Source organism: Acipenser ruthenus, chromosome 42 (genome assembly GCF_902713425.1).
Source record: "Acipenser ruthenus chromosome 42, fAciRut3.2 maternal haplotype, whole genome shotgun sequence".
NCBI classification, from domain to species: Eukaryota; Metazoa; Chordata; class Actinopteri; order Acipenseriformes; family Acipenseridae; genus Acipenser; species Acipenser ruthenus.
In genome coordinates, this window is record NC_081230.1 from 9746239 (window position 1) to 9773142 (window position 26904).

At 37.2% G+C, this 26904-nt stretch overlaps 3 protein-coding genes across 5 annotated transcripts in view; 2 read left to right on the top strand and 1 right to left on the bottom strand.

Annotated features, from left to right (window-relative positions):
• The window catches only part of LOC117401017 (calcium-binding and coiled-coil domain-containing protein 1), a 91334-nt gene that overhangs the window by 58892 nt on the left and 5538 nt on the right, over positions 1-26904 (bottom strand). The gene's annotated exons all lie outside the window — the stretch shown is intronic.
• On the top strand, positions 1897-6775 carry LOC131709247 (homeobox protein Hox-C12a-like). The gene is made up of 2 exons (XM_059011533.1): positions 1897-2500; positions 4198-6775. Exons 1-2 carry the CDS (start codon positions 1921-1923, stop codon positions 4434-4436), a joined length of 819 nt encoding a protein of 272 aa, XP_058867516.1. The 5' UTR covers positions 1897-1920; the 3' UTR covers positions 4437-6775.
• LOC117400988 (homeobox protein Hox-C11a) lies at positions 23592-26611 on the top strand. The gene is made up of 2 exons (XM_034001366.3): positions 23592-24304; positions 25707-26611. Exons 1-2 carry the CDS (start codon positions 23623-23625, stop codon positions 25937-25939), a joined length of 915 nt encoding a protein of 304 aa, XP_033857257.2. The 5' UTR covers positions 23592-23622; the 3' UTR covers positions 25940-26611.

Genomic DNA, 26904 nt, shown 5'->3' on the forward strand with positions numbered 1-26904 from the left:
CGATGCTACAGGAATGATAACGTGTACTCGCATTTTTTCATTTTTGTACACTACAGTCATACCTCCTTTCAAGATAGATAGATAGATAGATAGATCGATAGATCCATAGATCCAACGCCAGACATTAATATACAATCATTTTAGTGCCAGATTTTCAATGTCCTTCTTTGTCACATTATCGATAAACACCTCCACGGAAAGAATGAGAGAGAGAGAAGAAATACACCTCATCCATATTTCACAGGCAGCAGTAAAAGCTGATAAATTGCACAGCAGAATCAGAAATAGTAATCTCTGCGTTAACAGCTGTCCGAAGCGCAGAGAGCGAATGCAATGTGGTTTAGTCATTCATGTCAGTGTACTCTGGAATAGGGGGCCCGTCTCCGGGGTGCATCATGTCTTACTGAATGTACAGCAAATAACAGAGCTCTCTGCCGCACTGAAAACACACAGGTACACCAATTGCAATAAAACGCTAACTCACAATTCCCTTAGCTTTAGTTTTTTACGTTTAATTTGTTTTTATTATTTTATATATGATTCTATGTATTAGTTTCTCATCGTCTTTTAACAATTATTATTATTATTATTATTTTTATTATTATTATTTTTATTATTATTTTTAGTATTATTATTTTTAGTATTATTATTATTATTATTATTATTATTATTATTAATAATTATTATTATTATTATAACAGTGCAAGTACATTAACTCTAGTAGTAGTCCTAGTAGCATTCAATATTTTTTTTGATCAATCAATCTTTATTTTATATAGCGCCTTTCATAGTGGACCACCATCACAAAGCGCTTTACAAGATAGTGAGGAACAATGCATGATACATTAAATACAGTGAAATACAGGGCATAGCACATTACATACTAAATAATTAAAAAACAATGCAAATGCATTAAATACAGGCATATTCCATTAAATACGATAAATGCGAATTCTAGACATTGTGGATGCGTGTGTCATACAGAATCATACAAAGATGGAGTGAAAAACCTGAAATAGCATTTTGACAGCAGCTACATTGCTATATAGCATTGCTATATATTAGAGTACAGGCCCTATGCTTTGAATTAGAGATCATTAAATAATAACAATAATAATAATAACACAAATAGTTTCCACGGGGTAAGCTGTTAAGCCCCGTGCATGCTGTAGCTACCTTGTAAAATTCATATATAAAATGTCCTGGCATCATAACAAGGTTTCCGGCGTATGAACGGGACAGTTTATTGGGTTCTCCGTTCAGTTGTTGTGGGGAGTATATTATTTGAAATAGACGCAGTTAAAAAAAGCGCGGTGAAGAATGTCCTCCTTTTAAAACCCAGCTAAAGGTTTAATCCGCCTGACCCCTGAACTGTAAATGTGAGCGGAGAGTGGCATGGCGCATCCGTCTACTTAGCATTCAAACGAGCCCGTAAACCAAGAGTCAGCGTTTTATTTGACATAGGGTTCCACTGTAATTTGCTTGGGGGGGGGGGGGGGTATATATATGTTAGCAACAGCTGCCCCCCCCCCAATAGAAAATACATCCTAATCGTTAGCAAAGAAATGTTGAAAACATATTTGTCTATGAAATAAATTCTTCAAGCGCAACTTGGAATGTATATGTACATTAAATACACACACACGGAACTCGTGCCAGATGTGTGTGTGTAGAGGCGGCGAGATTATTATTTTTTTTAATAAATCGTTTTATAGTATTTTAAAAAGACCATATAAAAACGTAATACAGAAGTGAATGTTTTGTCTCAGGTTGTCCGGGGTGGGAGGGAACCTTCTGGGGGCGCTCTGTTGGCCCCATCACGTGACCTCCAGGCGGACCAATGGGTGCCGCCTCTAGCTTTAACTATGTTTAATGTCAGATTGCAATAAACTAGAAGCTGTGTTGGTCGGGCCCGCGGAAATGGGCGATCATAATCTTCTTAATCCCGGTTTTGTGGGACCTCTAGTGAACATCCACACGGGAGACGCCTTCTACTTTCCCAATTTCAGAGCATCGGCTGGAGGGCAACTGTCCGGGCTGCCGTCTCTCTCATACCCGAGAAGGGACAATGTCTGCTCGCTACCTTGGGCTTCCTCCGAGCCCTGCAATGGATATGCCCAGTCTTACCTCGGCAGCCCAATGTCCATTAACCCTTCCTTCAACCGAGCCTGCGATTTAGCCAGACCGGAGGATGGCAAGTGCTATTACAACAGCGGTAACGTCAGCAGGGAAGCTTGCTCGGAGAACGGCACCCTCAAGCGAGAGGACCGGCTCAGGGACAACTCCATAGCGCCCGACCATGCAGGGCTACATAACGGCGTGAGCGGGTTCTCCAAGTACGATTACCCGGGAGTCGAGGCTCTGACCCAGGACCCCCCTTCATGCCAGTCCCTGGAATCCGATTCGAACTCGTCTCTGCTCAACGAGGGCGTCAAAAACTCAACCACAGAACCTCCGACCCGGGCTTCCACGAACACCCACGCAATGTCCACGAGTGGGGGTGAGTGTGCATGCGTGCATATTTATTTATCATCACTGTTATTAAAACATGCATCTGTATTTATTGAGCATCTGACGGCAGGGTGCATTTTAGTTTGTTCTGCACATAAATATAAAAAACATCCTGGGGTTGCATATGTGTGCGCGTGTCACCGCTAGGGGTAGCAGAATACATAAATAAAACAAGCAATGCATTTGCAACCTCACAGCATGATGCCTTTCGGAATACCCAACAAACAGTAACAAGGACTGTAAAATTCTGTGTTATACTGTAAATCTCTTTGGATCTTCTTTACTGGGTTTTCAGAACGCATAGAGGAGTCGGCACCTCACGCCAGATTGTGCAGCCCTTGGTTTCATTACCCTCAGCACGCTTTATAAAAATAACGACGTGCCTGACGCTGATTTTGCACGAAGAAACAAATGGATGTTGCATATAAAACCAGCCTCTATGCTGTTTAAGAGTCTGCACCGTGTCGCCGATTAGACCAGCGAGAGCACTATTGTTAACGACTCGTACACACACACACACGGCAGTAATGTAACCCATTCCTTCTAACTAACGACGCCTTTTAATATGGCTTAAAAAAGGGAACAAATAATTTGGTCTGTTTGCGAGTTCATTATCACGTTAATGCTAGGATTTAACTGCACCAGTAAACTTCATTTGACACCAGCTACTGTAAATCACAGCGTCCAGTTTCTTAATAAGCAAATGCAGCTCATTCTCCAATCGTCTCTAATTGGAATGCATGATTAATATCGGAGCGAGGGGTGTTGAAAACAGATGGCTGCTGTTTCAAATTGCATTTATCGACTAATAGTACAATAGCATGAATGCGTGCTTTACATTTCTGTGGGACAACTATAAGAAATCCGACTATAATACGACAGAACATAGGAACTGAATAGAACAGCTACTGAGAATTCTATCGTTCCATGTGTTCGAATGGTTCTTTTTGGACTCACCGGCATTCCGTATGTTGTTCTTTAAAAGGAGCCATGCCTTTATAGATATAAATACACAGATATTTAGCTAGGTTATTCTATAATGGGCTCTTGTTAGACGCATCTAATCCAACGCGAAACTCCTAAAGGATTAAATTTAGTTCAATCAAATCAACATTTGTATTTAACATTATTTTTTTTAAAAATGTTCAATATATAATTTTTTTAAAATTATGATTTTTTAAAGTGTAAATATTTGCATATAGAACCTCCAATGGAACACAATAAATACAAGAGCAGTGTCAAAGAAAGTGTCATTTAAAAGGAAATGTGATAATATATTCAAGTCTAGGGCTTTTCAAACCCGGTCCTGGGAGCCCCTGTATCTCCTGGTTTTCATTCCAACTGAGCTCTCAGTGACTTAACTGAACCCTTACATTTAACTAATAATTAATTTACTTAATTACAGACCGTTTTCAGCTCTTAAACAGTTGCAGATTTCAAGTTAACATTTGAAATCTGCATCTTTCACAGCTGAGAACAATTAAAAAGGTCTAATTAAGCAAATTATTAGTTCGATTAAGGGCTTTGTTCAGTAATTGAGAGCTCAGTTGGAATGAAAACCAGTCGACACAGGGGGTCCCCCGGACCGGGTTTGAGAAGCGCTGCTCTAGTCTATGATATAGAGTGGCTGTAATGCACGGTCTGTGTTCTTCATGTGTCAATCTGTACCCCGTGTCTTCCCAATAGGAGCGCCCTGGTACCCGATGCAAACCCGCACCCGAAAGAAGCGAAAGCCGTACTCCAAGCTCCAGTTAGCGGAACTGGAGGGCGAGTTCGTGCAGAACGAGTTTATAACCCGCCAGAGGAGACGGGAGCTGTCCGACCGGCTGAACCTCAGCGACCAGCAGGTGAAGATCTGGTTTCAGAACCGGAGAATGAAGAAGAAGAGACTGCTAATGAGAGAGCAAGCTTTGTCTTATTTTTAAAAACTTAAAAAAAAAAAACAACTAACCAGCGAGCTGGGCTAGTTGCAGTGTACTGTGAGATAACTGAAGTATACCGACGTGATTTTTGTATTATTATTTTTAAAGCATGTATTTACCCTTATGTAAAAAAAAACACAATACCAGCATAAATGAATGATTGTGAAGGAAATTCATTAAGAAAAAAACATTGCAATACAGGAAAGAAAACTAATTGACGAGTATTCATCCAATTCCATCCTTTACAAGTATCCGTTTAAAAACATTGAGTTTTCATCTGTAATAGTTTGTATTATTATTACAGTAATATTTACCGTGAATGAACCAAGAATGCATTGAAATTGTGTAGGAATAACACACGCTGGGTCGCTGCATCAATAAACACACACACACACACACACACACACACACACACACACACACACGAAGAACACTCATTTGAATTAGAGCGCTTATGGAGGCTATAGCTTTTAAGACGAGGATGTTTCAACACTAAGCCAATGCTGGAAGCGTAACTCAATGCGAATTTGAGAGCCTGCATTGAAGTGTGATATTTAACAACCACAACCCACAAAAAACCCCAAATAAACTCACTGTATATAGCCTATATAAAATGTGTTTAAATAAATTCTTCGCATGGGTGAGCGACCCCCAGTATTAATAGTTACATGACGCATTCCCGGGCCAGCTTGCCTGCCACTGTGGGCAAAGCGTCCCCGTTTAAAAGAATTACACAACAACAAGGTCCATTTGGGGATTGTCATTTTTAAAGACATGTTTTAATGATGCTGTAGCCCCCTCTCTCTACCCCTTTATACAATGACTAAACTGCACGATAACTGCAGAAAACGCTTGATATATTTCAGAAATGCAAGATAAATATTAAAAAAAACAGTAATAATAATAATAAAAATAATAATAATAATAATAATAATAATAATGTCTATTTACGCCCCAGTGTTCTTTTCGGACTTAAAATATGAGAAAAGGCGAACCGAAGAACGTTAGCAAAAAATAAAAAACTAACATGACATCAATTCAGACATGAGAACGGGTTATTGAATCCGTTCTGTTTTAAGATATTCTGCATTCAGATATATAACACACACCCCCCCACCAGAGGCGATTGGAAAGTAATAATCTTGACTTGGTATCTGTTCCTCAAGGTAACATCTACACAACACTCCATCATTTCCCAAAACACTTTCATGCCCTTTTGAAAAGGCAGTCTCGAAAACTATTTAAAAAAAAGAGAGATACCTGCGGCATTGTACATTATCCTTGAAGAAACAACGGCCGCTCTGTATAGATCTATTATAAATCACGATTAAGGATTCCAAATGTAACGCATCACGTTATCGAAGCCCGAATAATTCTATTTCAAATGCCCGATACTGCACCCGTGCGGTAAGCGCGTACGTTGCTGGGTTCACAAGAATGGTTCTCTTATCGAACTCCGAACCAAATAAGGGTTCCAAGGAGAATCTAGAACGCGCGCTGGAACTCCGTGTTCTAAGACTGCTTGCTTTGTCATGGGGATGGGACACCACGTGCTTTATTTTACCCTCCTTCTGCGTCCACGGTCATGGCCACAGAACCGTGTCAACCGACCCCAGGTTCATTTATAAAGAAATAGCGGCCATCTCGCTAAACCGCTGTCGAGTTAGACGCGTTCCTATCTAGTCATTGCGAAGTTCACGTTCCTTATTTTCAAGTCATTGATAAGCTGTGCTTTCAGTCGAAGATTGCTAAAACTTCTGAGCTGCTAAAACTCCTGCACCGAAAGGAAAAAACTATTACATTTAAAACCGAACAATACTGTGTTTCATATACTAGAAATGTATTCCATTGGCAGATAAAATGCTGTTTTTTGTTTTATTGTTTTGTACTAAACAGTGTATTTGTTTGTTTGAAGAATCTTTTTTTTTCTTTGTTTAATTGCATTCCTTCTTTAGAAGATATTACCTTAATTGTATGAAAATAAGACACTAAAGAATCGACAGTAAAACGCTGAAGGACAACGCTATTGAAAAGCTCGGTTGGTTCTGTCTAGAGATATACCTCCCCCCCTCCCCAATCACACATACAGTATTTGTAAAATTGTGATTTATATCTTGTGACGTAATATATGCAAAAATCTCTTTACAAATTGCATTATAACACTTTGTAACAGAGATGGCGCTTCTCTTCAGTGTCCCTGCTTCAGTGTTTCCTGGCTTCAAGTCTTTTCGATCCATTGAAATGCATCGTTTGTTATATTGTCCTTGTGTGGTGAAGTTTACACTGGTAGCTAATTGTGTAAGTTCGATGAATAGAATCCATGTTCTATGTGCGCTGTATATGGGCGGTATATATGCTATATTATATATATATATATATATATATATATATATATATATATATATATATATATATATATATACATACAATGTGTGTGTCTATGTATGTAAGATTTCTGATAATAAATAAAACAATGTAAACTCTATATCTAGCTTGGTTATTGGTTTCGTCTCTGGAAATAATGTTTGACACGTAATACCAAACTGTGTACCAACTTTGTCATTTTTTTCTGTAACTTTTCTTCATCACATCAAGACACACTAGCCCCTTGTGAAACACTCTGCAACACAAAACAATAAAACACTGGGCTTGTTGTTTCTTGCAGCTATTTTCCAAATTGCTAGAAGGCATTCCTCTTACACAGACACAATACTTCGCTTGCAATGTCTCCTAGTAAGAGATGGGGATGTATACCGCATGATATTTCTATAAAAAGGAGATAGATGTTTACAAGTGAAGCGTGCAAAAAAAATCTAATACTCACAAAAGCATATGTGCATTTTAAAGTATAGGGAGAAAAGGCATATTCCATGCTAATTGCTTGCATTTCGCATTGTATAATAAGAGAGTGTTGGATGATAAGAATGCGGTCAAAAATGACAATTTACAATAACAATAATAATAATAATAATACTAAAGTCAGTCTTCATAGAATATTTTAAAGAACATATCCAACTACATGGATTGGTGGTTTATTTATAAAATACCCTTCCTACAGCAAACACGACCCACGCAACCGATATCCACCCAAAGCATTCAAAGCGGGGCATCTCATTTCAATAGCGCCCGGAAAAAAAGTGCATTAAGAGGTCTGAAATCTGTATCCCTTTTTAAAATCGCAACATCCAGCCCCGTATTAAAAGCACAGCAGGTATTATACCAGGAGGAACACAATGGATGCGTCGCAGACTTCTCGAAACTTTGAATCTGCGTTACTTCCATTGCCGCATCTTCCTTTAATTTCATGTCAAATAAATTAAGCATATTGTGTACGTGTCCGAATTCCATTTCCATGAAAACAGGTTAGCTATGACGCAGCTGTTAAGCTATGACAATGCCATGTTGAGTATATGGACCTGTTATTATTATTATTATTATTATTAGCAGATCCTATACTGTGCTAGAATCATGCAGTACCTTTCTGCTGGTGAGAATCGGAGGTCTTGCAATACTACAATATTAGATGGGGGTTCTTGCGCTCGTTCTACTTCGAATTTGTAGGCGTTCTGTGCCCGGAACGATTGTTTTGCTCGGGGTTCTATAAAAGAACCATTCGTTACGCTGGATCCAAAAAAGAAGCCTTCGAGAAAAAAAAGCATTCGAAATCCAAATTTGGTTCTATCTATTAAACGAACGCAGGACGGTTTTTGTTTTCATCGACAGAGATAATTGCTGATGGTTTGCGGGTGTGTTTTTCTGTAAAAAGATTCCCAAAAAACACGATTTAAATAGATTCTTGTGTTCTCCAGCAGTATCATTTTACACTATTTTTATGTTGAGTATTGTCCCTTGGCACGAGTTTATATTGGTTCGGGGGCTTTTATTCCGTAATTTCACTGCGAAAAATGATTAGGGTTTAACACGTCTCTCGATAACGTAATGTTTAATGACAGCATCATATAATTCACATTGTAATAGTGCGCTACAGGTAAACCTTTCAGCTGTATTTATGGACCCCGCTTATTGTTTAACCAGCGACTCGGTCTTCATTTGATTGCACGTACGTGGATATACTTTGACAATAAAAGTAATACATATAAAAATCTAACACAAATTATTCGAGGATAATATAGAAAAACAAAAACACGTAGATTTTACACCGAGCTCACAGAAGCTCAGTGATGCTCAGAGTTTATTACATTGGTTTCAGATTGAATAAAGCGGACTGCAGAATGCGTACCAACCTATGCCACAGACATACTCACTCACACACACACACACACACACACACACACACACGGCCTTGGAATTAGCTGTTGCATTTTACGCAAGTTTAATTATTTATGGTTCGCCCGGGGTCATGCTTAAACTTCAATTTGCCAGTGAAGCAAAATTTCTTCACAGCAATTTCTTCGGTTAACTTTGAAATAATAATAAAAATGCATTCAAATATATTAATCGCATCATAGACTTGTAGGAAAAAACCTACAATAAACATATATTCTACAAACTGCAAATAAAAAAAAACACGTGTTAGCAGAAATTAAATAGACAGTGCACCTTGTATAAGTACTAATATGTTTAAAAACCACAATGTTCGTGTTATTATTCTTAAGCGTTTGGGATGGTGTCTCCACTTGCCATGCATACAAATACTCTTCGTGATAGAACTGCATAGAACCGCTATATTCTGAAACTCAGGTAAAGATAAAAAGGCTGTATTTAAGCAGGAAGACAGAAAACGAGTCGCATTTGTGTAGCCTCTTGTTTGTTAGCTGTGCGTGTTTGCAGTGGATTGGAACACATCCTAAGCCAGCGGTCATTATTATTATTATTATTATTATTATTATTTATTTCTTAGCAGACGCCCTTATCCAGGGCGACTTACAATCGCAAGCAAATACAAATACATTCAAGTGTTACAATATAAGTCATACAATAAGAACAAGAAATACAATAATTCTCAAGTGTGACAAACCACAATTCAATAATACAGCAGATAATAGTGAAAGTTACATCAGGATATGATTAAGTAGTGATAGTTACATCAGGATATGATTAAGTACAAAATACTACAGATTAAACACTAGGGAGATTACAATATTCTGAGGGAGTGTAGGGAGTATGCAGAAGTCCTGCTATACAGTGTTAAAGGTTTGTGCATGCGAGCCAACACACAGCGGCGTTGCAATTAAATGTAGGTTTGTTTTTGCAAGGACAGGCTTGCATGAATTCTCATCTTTTATGCTGTCCAAATTCATATACAAATTCACTTACAAATGGAATTGAAGAGAGCACCATAGCAAGACTCCGATTCCTCATTGAAGACAGCTCATTTTGGAAGTGTGAATTTATTTTAGAAGGACGATTGGTATGTAGGGATGCATGTATGTGAAGAAACGCGAGGCTACCTGCTTTTACCAGCAAGCACCCCCCCCCCCCCGAACAGAGATGCTGTAGAGATAGCATAAGACGGAGCCGTGAATAAATCAGCTTAAAATCACTGCTGAGGCGCAGGAATATGTGATGCGAATACATGTTGTAGTCTTTAATCATTTGTATTCTGATAAACGAGCTCGAGTCGACATTGATGCTCCGTTACACTGCGCAATAACATTAAGCTGGTTCTAGTCAAGTCCTGGTGTGATGCATTGCACGTTTGCAATGTATAAATACATGTGATCGGATACCAAACCACGTGTCTGCAGGGTTATAGATATATTTGATGAGTTTTTTTTTTTTTTTTAACGCCTGCTAACGAACATTTGCATAGGTCTATAGTCAGGCATACAGATGGATTTAAGATAGTGTCTCTTTTTAGATATGTCTTGCTAGCACGTTTTCCTGCTAATTATATAAACACATTTTCGACTTCTATATTAAATCATACAGTTAGAAGAGCAATGGTTATATACATGGGGTACGTCTTGGAAAACCGTTAATATATCAATAGTCGTGTGGTGTAAAGACAAATCGCTTTTCAGAGGCCGGTGTTACGCAGATTTCTGTACCCCCTTAGAATTCTGTATCCCCTTAGATTTGACGCCTGCGTTGATCAAGATCGCCATACGTGAAGGCTTGATGTTACTGAACAGTATTTACATGTAATAATTAAAATGGGTTTTTAAAAGAAATACAGTTTCATAAGGTTACTTTTAATCAAGGGTTTCGTGTATCGAGCAACGCAGGAGGCTGAGCGTACTGTAGAGAATCCGCGGTGTTATGTGCTGTTTTTTATTTTGCTACAGCATTAGTTTGGTCTTGTTTTAAATATTTGTTGCAAACTGCAGTATAACTCAATGGTAGTGTTTGAGAGCACAGTGGGGTTCAGGCACAGGAATATCGCGCATCCACGTCCAGCTTTGAAAAACTGCATCTGCACAGGCGGGGATACAGAATGCTATGGGGATACAGAAATCTGAGTAACACTGGGTTTTGTGTGCGAGTTGAGGTGTGGCACACTGTTTTTGAAAACGCGTAGGCCTACAGGTCTCCAAATATCTAAATGCACGTTTTATGTGTTATCGATAACCATTCAGTTGAGTCTGAAACACATAGGGTTATTTGACCCTAAACATTCCTAACACTAAACGTAACACACACACACACACAATATTCTGGGATGTACTGTTTATGCCATACTCTACAATGTGTAGATCTCAGTGTAACTAACAAAAAATAATAAACTAACACCGTTTAGAGATTAACCAGAAACCCAAACACGTTTGCCCGAGACCGCTTGATTACGAGCGGCTGCATTTTAAATGATACACAACAAAATATATATATATTTTTTTGGTCAAAACCATTTTGTGGGCTGTAGGTATATTTGACGATATTTAGCAACTACAATTACAACAGAGACGAAACCGATATTCAGATCTGCCTCATTCCTCAATGTGGTTTTATTGGTTTATTTTTTTTTTTGTCTCAAAGGCCGCAAAGGTCAGCGGTCTCGGGTTTGCACTTCACTCAGAACTTGTGCGTCACGGGTCTGTCTGCACTCGGCCTCGCTCCCGGTGGCTCCCACAGGCCACAGCGCGGCCGCCGGGTGGTATTTTGAAAACGCGCTGGGGGTCCGGTCCTGGAAAACAAACCCGGAGACAGACTTGACCTAGGGATGGGATTTTTATTTTTATATACAAGAGTCATTTGCGCGTTTTCCGACTTTGCTGGTTTCAGGCGCTGGGGCCGTGGTTTAATTTCGATCGAGTAGGCCAACATAATCACTTCTGATTGTGTTAAAAACTTTATTTAATAATAATAATAATAATAATAATAATAATAATAATAATAATAATAATAATAATAATAATAATAAGGTAGATTTAAACTAAACTGACGACACTTAGGCATAATCATTTGATGAAGTTTATAGGCTATATATAGGTCTATATCATCATCAATCGGATTTGACATCTTTTTCCCGTTATACCTTTGCTCCTATATTGTGTGTGTGTGTAATTATATCTATCTATTATATTATCTATCTATCTATCTATAATTACACACACACAAAATATAGGAGCAAAGGTAAAACGTGAAAAAGATGTCTCGTGAGTATTTCAATTTTAAAATACCAATCTGGCATTAATGTATGCCTAGCAGGCAACTCTGTGTACTTCAAAACCCACTGCATTATTATTATTATTATTATTATTATTATTATTATTATTATTATTATTATTATTATTATTAATAATAATAATAATAATAATAATAAAGTTGGAAACAATCTCTGAGAAAGTAAAATAGACGGGTATAATCCATCAAAATGAACCATTGTGTTTATATTAAAAGGGAAGATTATTTGTTCTGGCTATTCTATGCAACGTGTCTATAACAGTTTGCTCCCAAAACGAAGATTATTCACAATTTCTATTTTACAAAATCGTGGGGTAGCTGTCAATCAAACTACGTATTTTTAATTTGTAAAAAAAAAACCCAAAAAACAAAAACAAAACCACATTCCAGTGAAATTTAAACGAAGGCTGCCATTAGCCGAATGTAATAAGGTTGTGCATCTAGTATTTCATATAATAAAAGTATCTGTTCAATACATTTCATATTGTAGGCTACATAAACTTGCACGAACACGTGTTCCTTTTCATATCATGTAGTTTGCTGCACAATTAATTGCGAATGCAACCGATATTCGTATTTTAAAATAATAATAATAATAATAATAATAATAATAATAATAATAATAGAAACTGATCTGCTTTTTGACATACTGTAACTGTATTGTCCAATATTTATTTTTTATAGAATCCATATTTAATCCATTTATTTCAAAAACTCAATCTGAATCCCCTGTTCAAAGCAAGGCATATGCTTAAAATCCTTACAACGAAATGCCAGATAAAAAAGGGAGGCAGTCGGGAGAACAACACCAGATCAGACATTTCTTCCACCGGCCTCTCCTGAGCTCAAGGGAAATATAAATACGGTGCATTCCGTGCAAATTGTTCTGCAAATACGATTTGGATAGAAAAGTCAATGGAGGTTAGCCGAGCGAAGTGTGCCACTGCGTTATTGAAACTTAGAATTTAAAACGCATTGTTTATTTTAAGAAACAATTTCATTGCTGGAAGGCGAACGGTCTCCAAGCTGTATTACTAGGCATCGGGTTGGATGTAGAATGACATGCAAGTTACAAACAACAACTCTCCGAACCAAATAAATAACTGTACAGGCAACGTTTAAAAGAGACATTTTATTATTTACACACTTTACACTGTAATGCTGATTTCTGCGCTTCTGTAAGTATGTGAACGATTAAAATGTTACCGAAACAGGATTTCATGTGTGTTCGCAATACACAAATGAAACAATGCTACGAAAACTAACATTGATTATATCAGAGTGTTTATTTAGTTAAATTATCTGAGAGTTGTCGATACCTATTTTACTAATGAAATGACTAATTATATATATATATATATATATTATATATATATATATATATATATATATATATATATATATATATATATATATATTATACATACACACACACACACACACACTTTAGATCAGATTAAAATATATTATGCAACACAGATTACAGATCTATAATTTGGACAACGCTTTACTTAATAAAAATAAGTCAAATACATACGTGGATTCATAGTAACAGGATTACATTTCTTCGATATGGTGAATTCACATGACTGGGTTTGCTCTGTGTTTATAAGAGAGAAAGATTCGGCTTGTTTGTATAGAAAGCTGCGGGGAGTGTGGAGGCAGAATCAAAGTTATTACGTTTACAGAATTCGTACACAGATGCATTTGTAAACCATGTCACTCCTGTGTATTTTTTTTAAAGGTTGTCCTGTCGAGGCTATGGCGCTCCCCGACGGCGTTTTAGAGGGGGTTCTCTGTACTTCTCAGACACAACACGCCCGACAGATCCCTAGACCAAAGCTGCTTTGCCGTTTGCTTGTTAGAAATCAACAATAAAAAACTCCGGGCAGGTTTCAACCAGACATGCTCTGCATTGTATCACCTTGGTGGTTTATTACCTGAAGAAAAGTAGACTTCTTTTGTTGTTGTGTATTTATTTTTAAAAGCACGGACCCCCCTCCCTCCCTTTTCCAAAGTGCACGTAAATTTTCAACTTCCCAAAGACGAGATTACCGACTGTGCGTTTTTTTATTTGTTTTTTTTTTATGGATGGTCCAAGTTGCTTCCCGTCCTTTTGTTAAATATCCTCTCCTGTTTACTGCTGTCTGTCTGGGGGGGGCGGGGAATCAATACAAAGTGAAGGTCAAGTTAGCATCGTTCCTTATATGGTAAACGAATGACCACCATTTTCATTGTTTTGCTACAACAAGACAGCGAGGACACTGACTTCCGTAGCTTATTTCTCCTTTTCGTAAAATAAAAAGCGAGGCATAGCGGGGAGAAAAAGAGATATGGATCTTTTTTATTTTTTATTTTAGGAATAACTAAGATTAAGATTACTATAACGGAGACTTCAATCGTCTCAACTTTGTAAAAAGCGACAGTGTCTGAGCCGGAAAGGAAATTAAACGCCATAAAACGAGCCTCAAATTAGGCCTAATGTTTGAGAAGGCCTACGACCCGCCACTAGGAATCAAAAAGGAGCGGGTAAGCCAACCGAGGTACGAACTCTTAAACCTCGTAAATCTGTTTTACATAATTAACATTTCTGCTATTCCGATGTATTATTATTATTTAATATATACTTTTTTTTTTTTTTTTTTTTTTTTTAAGAAATGCTTTCTGCTTTCAATGTGGATTGTCCTGTATGTCCAATACTTAGTGACAGGAGCATATGATTAGGTCTATATTGAATACCATTTTTAAAAGCCTGTTCCTTATGCAAAGAAAACGCTTTTGACAACGACATGGATTTCATTTTATTACCCGTACAATACAGATACGTACTGAAACAAATGACAGGGTTAGGGTGCTTGTTAATGCATTTTAAATCACTATTACCTGCTGTATTATTAAATTGTGGTTTGTCACACTTGTACTTTGCTTGAACAAAAGTTATTGTATTTCTTGCTCTTATTGTATTGTAACACTTGAAATGTATTTGCTTACGATTGTAAGTCGCCCTGGATAAGGGCGTCTGCTAAGATATAAATAATAATAATAATAATAATAATAATAATAATAATAATAATAATAATAATAATAATAATTAATAATAATAATAATTTTAATATGGGGGGGGGGTTGATTTATATAATATTTTTTTATTATTTATAAAGTGAAGCTTTGTTTTGCTGGTGCTCGCTTGACAACGCTACAATACGCAGCGAGCAATGGTTTAGTGTGCACCCCGGCTCAAAGCACCGATCTCTGCAGCTCGGATTACACTGCTCGGAGCGCTGTCTCAGACTGCTTCCTATACATCTGACATTGCATAGCACACTGCGGCTCTGTAATGAAATGGAAACCGCACCATTATGGCGTCGATATTGGGTAGCGTTTGATAGGCTGTATTTAATCTATAGTGGGATTCTGTGAAGTAAACGGCACAAGTGGTTGAGAAGGTTTGCTTCTAAAACTCAGAATCAATGTGAAGTTATACAGCAAACAGAAAATTTAAATCTATTAAGCCATTACCTAAAACGTATATCAATTGGATTGATTAATTTATTAACGCGCGGTTATACCCACACACAATTTCAAATACTAATATATACTTGCACCAAAGACGTTGAGGCGAGGTATTTAGAATCAGACTACTTTGGGAAGCAGCGGTTATAATAAAAACAATAATCATGATCTGTAGGTTCTGCTAACATTGAAGAAAAGCCATTCAGTGCTGAGAGCCGCTGGTTTCACAGCAAAGGACAGGCTGAGGAAGCAATGCATAGACTTCCTATTGATTGATTTCTAAGTGCATCTAATTATTATTGACGTAAAAGCTCTATAATACCAAGCGCTGGTACAAATTACATTATGATTCAATGCAAAATGCCAATGCATATGCATAATTAAAATGACAGACTGCTTCTACTATGACCGTATATATTAAGAATTGTATCTACACACACACACGAAATCCAATGCGGATTTTACACGTGCATTCCTCCAACACGCTGCAGAAGAAACTGAACTATACAGTGTCGGGTCAGCCCTGCATCAGTGTGAATCTCATAGCAGGGCAGGCAGATGTACAGTGTGCGGATGTTGCACTGTGTTTGTAAATGTGCACACTTGTAAGAGACCCCCCCCCCCCCCCCCCCCGTGTATTCCAGAACACGCTGCACATGGCTGTGGAATTAAACGTTCACTGTGCATTTTGCCATGCGGTCATCGCCAACCAAATAGATGCGTAAAAACCGTCTAACATTACAAAGACTTTGTATCAGATACACAGACGCGCAGAATTATACACGGCATGCGTCAGCTGCTTAATTCTAGCGTCGTTTTTTTAATTTGTTTTAATAGAACGCGACCCTTTGTAGAAAGTTTAATGCGCTTATACAGAATACCGGAGGAATCGATTTTAGCGGTTGAAGTTAGTTGTAGGTAAAGACATTGTGTTTAAGAGATGGGATAGGGAGGGTCGTTTCAGATTAGCTTTCAGGTAAACATGGATTGTTTTAAAGATACAAAACCCATACGATCATAGAGTTTTACATAAACATCAAACACCAGTTGCTTAGTGTAATAGGAGAGTTAATTTATGTATGTCTTTATCCATTCCTGCTTCATATAAATCACCTCCGGTCACAACTGTTCATGTGAAGTGTTTGGGGAAGGATAAGTTACCCTGAGAAGTATAGGACATCCTGTATGTGTTTGAATATAAAGTGTGTTTGCTATACTTTATAAATGCACACATGTTTATGTGAAGTGGTGTTAATCAAACGGGTTAGAAATTATTTTATTTTTTCATGAAATTGGATCCGGGCTCTCATCTATGCACAGCAGCATTCTGAATTATTATAAAGTGCCCTGGTTTAAAAAAAAAACTCTGAAATCCATTAAAAAGGACAATAATTATAAGACTTATTGAAATATAGTAAAAGAAACCATCATTTAAACTTGGTTATTGACTGATCTATTGTTAATCAGTTTCGAAGCCATCACTTCCATTAGGATTGGACCCGCGCTAGCGTTACTGTAAAGCGCACTTATAATAATAATAATAATAATAATAATAATAATAATTCATGTTTTTACAAATGCTGGTGAACCACAGGAATTTATTATTATTATATATATATATATATATATATATATATATATATATATATATATATATATATATATATATATATATGTATATATATATATATAAACATTGAAATGTATTTAACGATGTCTGCGGGAAATATTAAAATCGCTTTGATCGGATTTTAAGAGGCACAAGTCGAAAGACACGGCGCGCAATACGATGGGAAAACTTTTTACAAGAATCGTTTAAAACACGAACATTGCGGTTTATGAAAAAGGAAGCGTTTCACATAAGCCGTCTTCTCTATGAAAGAGATTTGACGAGGCAGTCGTGTTCTTGTGTCATGGACAGACCCAGGCTCGCCACACACGATGCGGCGATGCATTAAAATAACGGGATGGACCGGGTTTAACGCGACCAAATGCGCGTTGTGTAAAAATGTTTATTGAGAGAAAAAATACATTCTCCAACTACACATGTAAACGCTTCCCATACAGCCTTATTGACAGCACGCCGTTCTGAATCGCCCCTTCGGTCACGAATTTGAAACCCGTTTGCGGGAGTGCAGTTCAAGTTGCCCTGCCAAAACTGAAGGAAAAAATCAAACATATGCATTATATAAATATACATAGATCACAAACTTTAACGTGGTAGAATTGTCCACACAAAGGGATGCTGAGAGTTCTGAAGTCACAAATGCAGGCTGATTATACACGGAGGTGTATAGTACTTATTCATAAAGGAAATTTGTTATTTTTTAATTTAATTTTTACATTTCTTTGGGGCGTGTTCCTGTTATTTGAGACCACATCTCTCACATAACCCAGTGTTTTCTTTTCAGTTTTTTTTAAAGCTGAAAACTGTTCACAGTTCAGGCAAGAATTTAACAGTCGGTCTTACAACCAATTAAATGTATCTGGGCCGTCATGGGATAATATTAATTCTGCCACATTCGCTCCACCAGTATGGTCGCGGGGGGGCTGCATTCAACAAAAGCACGGGCTACCAAACAGAGATAAGAGAAATCTTTATGGAATGTATTTATTTATGTATGTATTAATGGTAAGTCGCAAATTCTTAAAAGCTAAGAAAGGTTCAACCAATGGAATGCTGCCAATGGAGTCAACGATGGTTTGAATTCCACAAAGTGAACAAGCCTTAAAGACCGCAGTTAAGAATGTGCCCGGCCGGCCTGTTTCTAAAGCACCTGAGAATCGCAGCGCTATTTTCTGCAACGTCTCACAAATTGGGTGTAAAATTGAGTTCAAGGTACAGATGCATTTTTGCGTCAAGTTCACGGATCGTCTATCAGCTACCGGAAATCAATGTGCACAAAACATGACAAAAACACAGATTGTAGGGGTACATAAGCGACACGGTTGCCTTTTGTATTTGTAAAAATCAGGTTCATTTCTGTTTTTCCATTCCAAAATAAATTCTTAATTCCAATTCACATTCCGTGTTAATCAACTGCTCAACAATGCAAATAGCATTACTCACAGTGGCAACAAATTACTTCAATTAACGTTAGTTAATTAAATGGACATTAAATGAAAGCAGCTGAACAATGACAGCTATTATTACGTGTTTAAAAGTATGCAAGGATTTGAAAAGGGACTTCAAAATCAAGAATTGACCCCAAGCATGTTTATAATAATATCGCTCATAACTGCGTCTCTCCACACACACACACACACACACACACACACACACACACACACAGACACACACACACACACACACACACAGACTGCCTCCTGCCTTTTTGACTAACAGTTTGACAATGGTTTGTTTATCTGCCTTTTACCAGAGAGACCAACTCAATTGACATTTAGTTGGAAAATTTAAAGTGCTTTTGGCGGAGAGAAAATACAGACTGAAGCAATAAAAATATACCATTTATTTATTTATCTATTTAAATGTTAGATGAAATACCATGTTTTATTGAAATAGGATAGATTTTTATGGGCTGAAAGTAAATGGATTCTTCGATGTGTTCTAGAATGATTTAATAATTCGGATTTGCAACACAATTTTAAATCGATTCTAAAATAAATGTAATGTTTTAATTCAGGAGCAAAATTGTGTGTGTGTGTATATATATATATAATATATATTATACACACATACATACACACATATACATATTATATATATATATATATATATATATATATATATATATATATATATATATATATATATATATATAGCATACAAAATTGAGATGGCCACGGGTCCCCCGTCCCCCCCCCCATGACTGTCCATCCAGAATTTGCATTCAGTCCTCGTTCTGTTGTGTTTGACTCGAGTCTCCCGCGATTTGCTTGAGAGATCGAATCGCGTCAAGTACACTTTTCCAAGTTCGAACTGGGTTTATATTAACACTGTCTCGTCCTCTTCCGGCGTGACAGACAGACTGACAGCTTACCTTATAACATAAGCCTTGTTTACAAGGCTACTTCCGGCGGAAGTCAAACCGCAATATTGCAGTGTCTCTGCGTTTTGTGTTTATGGAGAGAGGATGTAGATTGTGTATCCGCTTTAGTTCAAGGATTCAATTCAGCCGCACAAATAAGACACGGGTTGCTATAGTATTTGAAAAACGAGTTTAAACATTAATTTATAATTGTTCTACCATATTTTAGTTAACGTATAAAAAATACTACTTATACCAATACGACCTGTAGTACTATGCGACCAATAGCAGCAAAATTAATAACAATAAACACAGCCTTGGTCTTGGAATGTCAAGCAACATTATTTATTAGCAAGGCTTTAATAAAAACAATCTATATTTCCTTCTATCCCAAAAGAGAGAGAACAACAAAGGGAAAGAAAGAGAGAAAGAAGGGGAGAGCCCTAAATCCACTGGTTAGACATTCTCAACCACAGAACCAGTTTGACAAAATAGTTTTGTCTGTTTTGAAACAGGAATTATATTAAAAGATGGTTTGGGGGTTAAAATTGTTAACATGTTTTGTGTGTGTGCGTAGGTATTACTATCCATGTGAGGCCAAAATTTGAGGAAATAAAATAAAATAAACTACGCTGTGGGGACGTCCCCGCTGTGTAAAACTGAATATGCCTTCAATAAAGAAATAAATAAATAAATAAAATAAATAAATAAATAAATAAATAAAGTGGCAAATATTGAGTTTGTTGTCGACTTTCACCCTGTGTGGAGTTTTTGTCTGACTGGAGTTAGAAATAGTAAATTTAAAATATAGTGAGAGTCAATGAGAAGTCCCCACAAATATAGGAATGCAAACGTGTGTGTGTGTGTGTGTGTGTGTGTGTGTGTGTGTGTAGGGGTGTGTATCAGTGTGTATGTATCTGTTTGTGTGTGTGTATCAGTGTGTATGTGTGTGTGTGTGTGTATGTTTGTGTGTGTAGGGGTGTGTATCAGTGGGTGTGTATCTGTGTGTGTGTGTTTGTGTGTGTGTATCAGTGTGTATGTATCTGTGTGTGTGTGTGTGTGTGTAGGGGTGTGTATCAGTGTGTATGTATCTGTTTGTGTGTGTGTATCAGTGTGTATGTGTGTGTATGTTTGTGTGTGTAGGGGTGTGTATCAGTGTGTGTATCTGTGTGTGTGTGTGTGTGTATCAGTGTGTATGTATGTGTGTAGGAGTGTGTGTAGGGGTGTGTATCAGTGTGTATGTATCTGTGTGTATGTGTGTGTTTAACGCCGATTCTCTTTCCCCGTCCTGTTTTCAGATAACAAAAGGAGACTGGTTCTCCAGCCCTCACTCGCCGTTTTATGGTAGTCGGGATTCGGGCTTTGGTGGTCAAATTCAAGTCCTGTGTCAGCGCAGCTGTCTCGCTCTTTGTACTTGATTTCAGGAATCCTGCGCTCTCCCCAACCTTTCATCTACAAAAAGATTTTTTTTTTAAAAATAGCGTTTTAAACAAGATGGTGCAAATGTCTACACAAACCAAAAGAGTAAACATAAAACCTCTTTCAGAACGCCAGCACAATTTAGAACCTTCGTGACGCTGCTGGTATAATTAAGCTATTGGCGTAGCATTTGGAATAAAGTATGGTAAATTATAATAATAATAATAATAATAATAATAATAATAATAATAATAATAACAAAAATGCATGGCAGCGCAAGAGTCGCCTGCCAAATTATTTATACACGTTCTCACGGTTTAACCTTCAAAGAGATACTAGCTTTCTACAACAGACTCTCTCACACACACAAAGACTTCCAACCGATTATTGCACATATTACGAGTACCGCGGCTTGGCTTTCACGACACAGAATATTTTAATGAAGAGAAAACCTGGGGAAATAATTAGACTCGTAAAGAATCGCAATGGTCGTATTGTTTTTTTTTTTTTTTTTTTTTACTTGGTATTAATACAGCTCTATAAAGCGACCGGTAAAAGGTCTACTGACACTTTAATTAAAAGTTTGCCCCAAAGCGGCCCGAAGCAGCGTGCGTTTGATCAAAGCGGTGATAAAGCCCATGGACTTCCATTCAGAGAGATCTGCAATAATGTATCGGATGCAACCAAAAGCCGTGTCTATGCTGCAGTATTATCGCATAGAAGTTACATTAGAGTACCGTGTGTATTAAATGTTTCATGTACCAAACCTTACAATCGCGCCATTTTGATTAAAAGGGATTCATTCATTCCGCTCCAAGTAACATTAAATTATATAAACACTCGCTTTGAAATAATAATAATAATGTGTGTCTGACGAGATTAATTTAACCCGGCAATGCGTTCTATTTTATATTCCTCCAAAACCTTCCACGTGCAGGGTAACGTCTCTATAGGAATGTATATTGTCTATGAAAATATATTTTAAATAAAGATTTAGTTACCATATGAGAAATAAGTAAACTCTACGTCAGCTATATTAAATCTCAAATTTTCCCCATGGAGTTCGCCCACCAAAGATGTGCAATCACAATGAACCAGTTAGGAGACAAACATTTTGGGTTGTTTGGTTTAACCTTTCTGAAAATGACGGTTCATTAACACGTTTATGTTGTGAAAAGAATATGCAAATCTGTTGTGCAATGCGTTCTGGTATTTCCAACGCGTAAGGCGCCCAACAATACGTAACCCTTAAAAGGAGACGGGTGATCTATTCCATAGAGAAAAAAAAACACACGTTTTTAAGGAAAGAGAGATATTAATGGTTTTTGCTCGGACACGTCTCGTCCTTTTTGATATCCTGAAGGGTCACTTCATTATAATGGGTTCTCCATTTCCTTCACAGAAACTCGGTCTCGTTTTACCGTGTACCGCGTAATAATCCTTATAGAGTTTCTTATATCCCTTCAAAAGAATTCTGAATTTCGAAAGACCACCCAGGAAAAAGGATTATAAAGAACGTGTATTTAAAGCTTTTGAAATATTATACACGTTTCCTTTCTGGGAAGAAATGTATTGAATAAAATGGCAAAACTAGATGGATAAGGAAAATAAACATATTGAGGGAAAGAGTATTATTATTATTATTATTATTATTATTATTATTATTATTATTATTATTTATTTCTTAGCAGACGCCCTTATCCAGGGCGACTTACAGTCGTCAACAAAAATACATTTCAAGAATCACAGTACAAGTATTAATACAATTAAGAGCAAGATAAATACAATGACTTTGGTTCAAGCAAGTATAAATGTGACAAAATACAATTCAATAATACAGCAGATAACAGTGTCAGTGATAGTTACATCAGATTAAATAGAAATCAGTTGAACGAATAGTTTGTAGCTGTTTTAGACTTATGAACCTTTTTGTAAATAACATTCCATTTAAAAATAGAATCTGCTTTTAATAGAATGTGTTTCATAGCTTTGTAATCGAAGAGGCATTAATATCAGCCACGCATTGTGTTTAGCATTACGAATAAAGCATGCTGGTAATTCGCAGCCTACACTGATTGACAATAAACACTCACATTAAAAATGCAAAACGCATCTTATAATAAATATTTCAGAAAACTTTAAAAAGAAGGGGGCTCTGACTATTGATTGAGTATTGACTAAACTCGTTGCTTCGGGCCGTGATATATTACTAATTCAATGGCATGCTTTCTCTATACGATGCAGGTGATCAAGAATCGATCGATGAATTAATACTAATAAAAAGAAATGCTTAATACATCAGCATGGACGATTCAGGAAGGTATATTATCGAGATTAAACCTTGCACTTGATATTGTGTGTGTGTGTGTGCATGTATTTTTTTTTTTTCTGAACGCTTGCAAGAGGGGAGTGCCTTACCAAGATGACCCGAAATCTGCTATTGATTTTCATAATGTTCTTGCGGTGTTTGGAAACCAATCGTTTGAACCTCTGAGATCTTACCTAGAACAGAACCACCCCTACGCATCTAAGTGCTCCGAATTGATATACGAGTATATCTACTTTCGATCACGTGGCTCCAGGGAGACTTACACGGATAACGCGTCATCGAGCCTTCCCAAATTTTTCCCCCCACCGCAGTTCGGATCCAAAACATCTATCTATACAGCGGGAAAGGGAGAACGATGTTTAACTCAGTGAATCTAGGCAATTTCTGCACCCAAACGCGCAAAGAACGATCTGCTGCTGAATTTGGGGAGAGGACCGGCTGTGCCTCCAATCTCTATCTCCCGAGCTGCACTTATTACGTGCCCGAGTTTTCAGCGGTGCCCTCGTTTTTACCACAGGCCCCTTCTCGCCAAATCACATACCCATATTCTACAAATCTGTCTCAAGTGCAGCCGGTGAGAGAGGTGCCCTATGGCTTGGATCCCTCCAGTAAATGGCACCACAGAAGCAATTATGCCTACGCTGCGGAAGAACTCATGCACAGAGAGTGCCTACCGTCTTCGACCATGACAGAAATGCTAATGAAAAACGAGAGCGTGTACAGTCACCACCAGCACCCGAACTCGAACCACCCCGCCACGGGTTTCTATTCCAGCATGGGCAAAAGCAACGTCCTGCCTCAAAGCTTTGACAGATTTTTCGAAAACACTTACTGCGGGGGACCGGACGGCCAGACCGAAGTGTGTTTACAAAAGAACGAGGCGAACAAGCTGGAGCCAGAGGCTCAAGCCGGCGCACTGACTGACGGGGGAGACCCAGAGAAAGACCCGGAGGACGAGGAGGAAACCACGACCTCTGGATCTTCGGCTACCGCTTCCGTCAACAAAGAAGGGAACAGCAGCAAAACCAGCATCTCCAGTAGGTAGAGAGAGAGAGCTGTAAAAGGAAAAAGGTTAAGGAAGGAGCTCGATGTTTTGTCGGTCAAATTTTATGTGGAGTTTTATAAGCATTCTGCGGATTTTATTATAACCTACAAACCCGTGTCTTCGAACAAGAATGTGTTTTACGATGGGAAAACGCTTTGAAAAAATCGGATGTTACACTCAGTCAGTGCTATCTCCGAGTCTGTGAAATTTTTAAGAGCGCGCTATTGTGACAAATCCGAACTTTGATCGTGAACTTGCATTGGGCAGTTTTAACAGATTTTCTTGTTGGGCTGTCGAGGGTAAAAACCAATTGAGCAGAACATAGCCCTTGGCTTCCTGTGACTTCTCAGAGTTTTTTTTTTTAAGCAACGTGCATGTAACTTGGTAACTAGAATAACAGAACGCATGGGACCTTTATTGCTGTATGCATTGGGGGCAATTTGGTTATAAAATATATTGTGGCAAACAAAACAGGACAATGTAAATATGTGGCTTTGCTTTAATAAGCAACATACTTCATGACAATTTGAATATCCAGTTTTATAAGATTTCCAAAATGCACTACCAAAATAGTTATGAGTGCAGTTAAAAGATAACAGAAAATCCTCAATTGGTCATTATTTGTGTCTAAAGTGAATGGTAATCATATGAAAAACGCAGGGCAGGATTTTATTTTTCATTCGGTATTATAGCGAAGCTTATTGCAATAGCGCAAAAAAAATGTGTACATTTTAAAATCTGTGCAGAAAACCAGAATATATGCAATATTAATCGTACCAATAAATCACAATTAAAATAAACAACCTTGAATCATTTTTATATGGTAGGTAAACAAAGGAAAATAAATAAATGCCACATTGGCAACAGTGTGTTTGTTATTTAAGCCACGTTTTGCATGTTGTGATTACATATTAGATACAGTAATTATTGTGCAAAATACAAATTATGCCAGTGCTATGGTAATTCAAGTGTGTTAAGTTAAATATTCTATATTCTTCTTCATCAAAAACAGGGTAAAAAATAGGTTGCAAACGTGTATATTTAATACTACATTTGCATAGACCTAAGCGTGTCCATTAAAAGGAGTCTAACAAATCTGACAAACAGCGGACCTACACGACAAAACACTGCTACTGTTATTGAAATATTAAAATATAAAAATCTGCTAAAAACCAAGCAATTAAAACACGAATCTCACTGCAACAGATTAAACGCGTTTTAGCATTCATGGTTTTGATAAAAACGTGTTTAAAAACCTGCTACATCAATAATAATACTTAATTTTAGAGTGAGTTGAAGCCTATGAGTTTGCATTGAAGCTATTGTTCAGTGTGTTATGGGGGCTGCATCAGTTTTGTTGTTTTATAACGTTCTGTTTTGTTTTTATACCCAAGGTGCACCGCGGACTAGAAAGAAGCGATGCCCTTATTCCAAGTTCCAAATTCGGGAGCTGGAGAGAGAATTCTTCTTTAACGTTTATATCAACAAGGAGAAGCGACTCCAGCTATCCCGAATGCTCAACCTCACCGACCGACAGGTCAAGATCTGGTTCCAAAACCGGAGAATGAAAGAAAAGAAACTGAGCAGAGATCGCCTGCAGTATTTTTCAGGAAACCCGCTCTTGTGAACTTGAAGCATGCTCGGGCGCTGCAGCCAAAATGAAAAAAAAAAAAACGTTAAGAGAGACGGGTCGGACAGAGAGGAGAAACAGAAGCAAATTCAAAAAGCTGTCATTTGAATTGCCTGTATTATAATCGATCTGAATTGTGAAGAAGCAGCGAATCTGCCTCCGCGGTTATTCACAGTGGTGACGGAGGCATTTTCAGAAACAGACTTTTTATTTAATCGGTGATTGGTGAATGTGTGAAATACTTATTTTTTAGGACGCAACTGTTCGTTCTCACAATTCACAATATTGTACATTTTCATTTATTATTGTTGTTTTATTTCATTTATAACTATTAATTATTATCGAATGTGCCCAAAGCCAACGTTTTCTTTCTGATGAATTTAAAAACAAGTAGTAATCATTTTAATATTATATATGAAAATATTAACTCGGACACACACACACTAATATATATAATCTCAATCATACACGTATGTATGTATGATTTGAAAAATGAAAAGTGCTGTGTACCAAAAGGAGCAAAATCAAAAAGGAAAAAGTAATGAAGGTACACAAATGTGAATAATAGATATACAATTAATTATATCAGCTGAAGAAAGACTTAAGACTTGTAGACCGAAACGTCCCGATATAAATGATTGATTATCAATTATTCACGCAAAAAATTACACACACATTATATATATATATATATATATATATATATATATATATATATATATATATATATATATATATATATATATATATATAGGACCGGATATTGAAGGGGATGAAGACACCAAACATGCAAATAATGTTTACGTTTTAAAAAGTGGTTCCAACGGGACTTTAAGTGTACAGAGTATTAATAAAGTGTTTCTTGTATTGACACTGCGAAATTGTACAATTGTCTTTTCTCAATATTATTTCAGGACGTTCCGGACAAAAGCCCCCTTCTTCAGCTGTGCATGAAAAGTACA

Excerpts from the sequence above, each read along its gene's own strand:
- LOC117400988 (XM_034001366.3), top strand. The coding sequence starts at position 23,623 with ATGTTTAACTCAGTGAATCTAGGCAATTTCTGCACCCAAACGCGCAAA. Across the intron at positions 24,305-25,706 it reads CAGCAAAACCAGCATCTCCA|GTGCACCGCGGACTAGAAAG; the intron begins GTAGGTAGAGAG and ends TTTATACCCAAG.
- LOC131709247 (XM_059011533.1), top strand. The coding sequence starts at position 1,921 with ATGGGCGATCATAATCTTCTTAATCCCGGTTTTGTGGGACCTCTAGTG. Across the intron at positions 2,501-4,197 it reads CGCAATGTCCACGAGTGGGG|GAGCGCCCTGGTACCCGATG; the intron begins GTGAGTGTGCAT and ends TCTTCCCAATAG.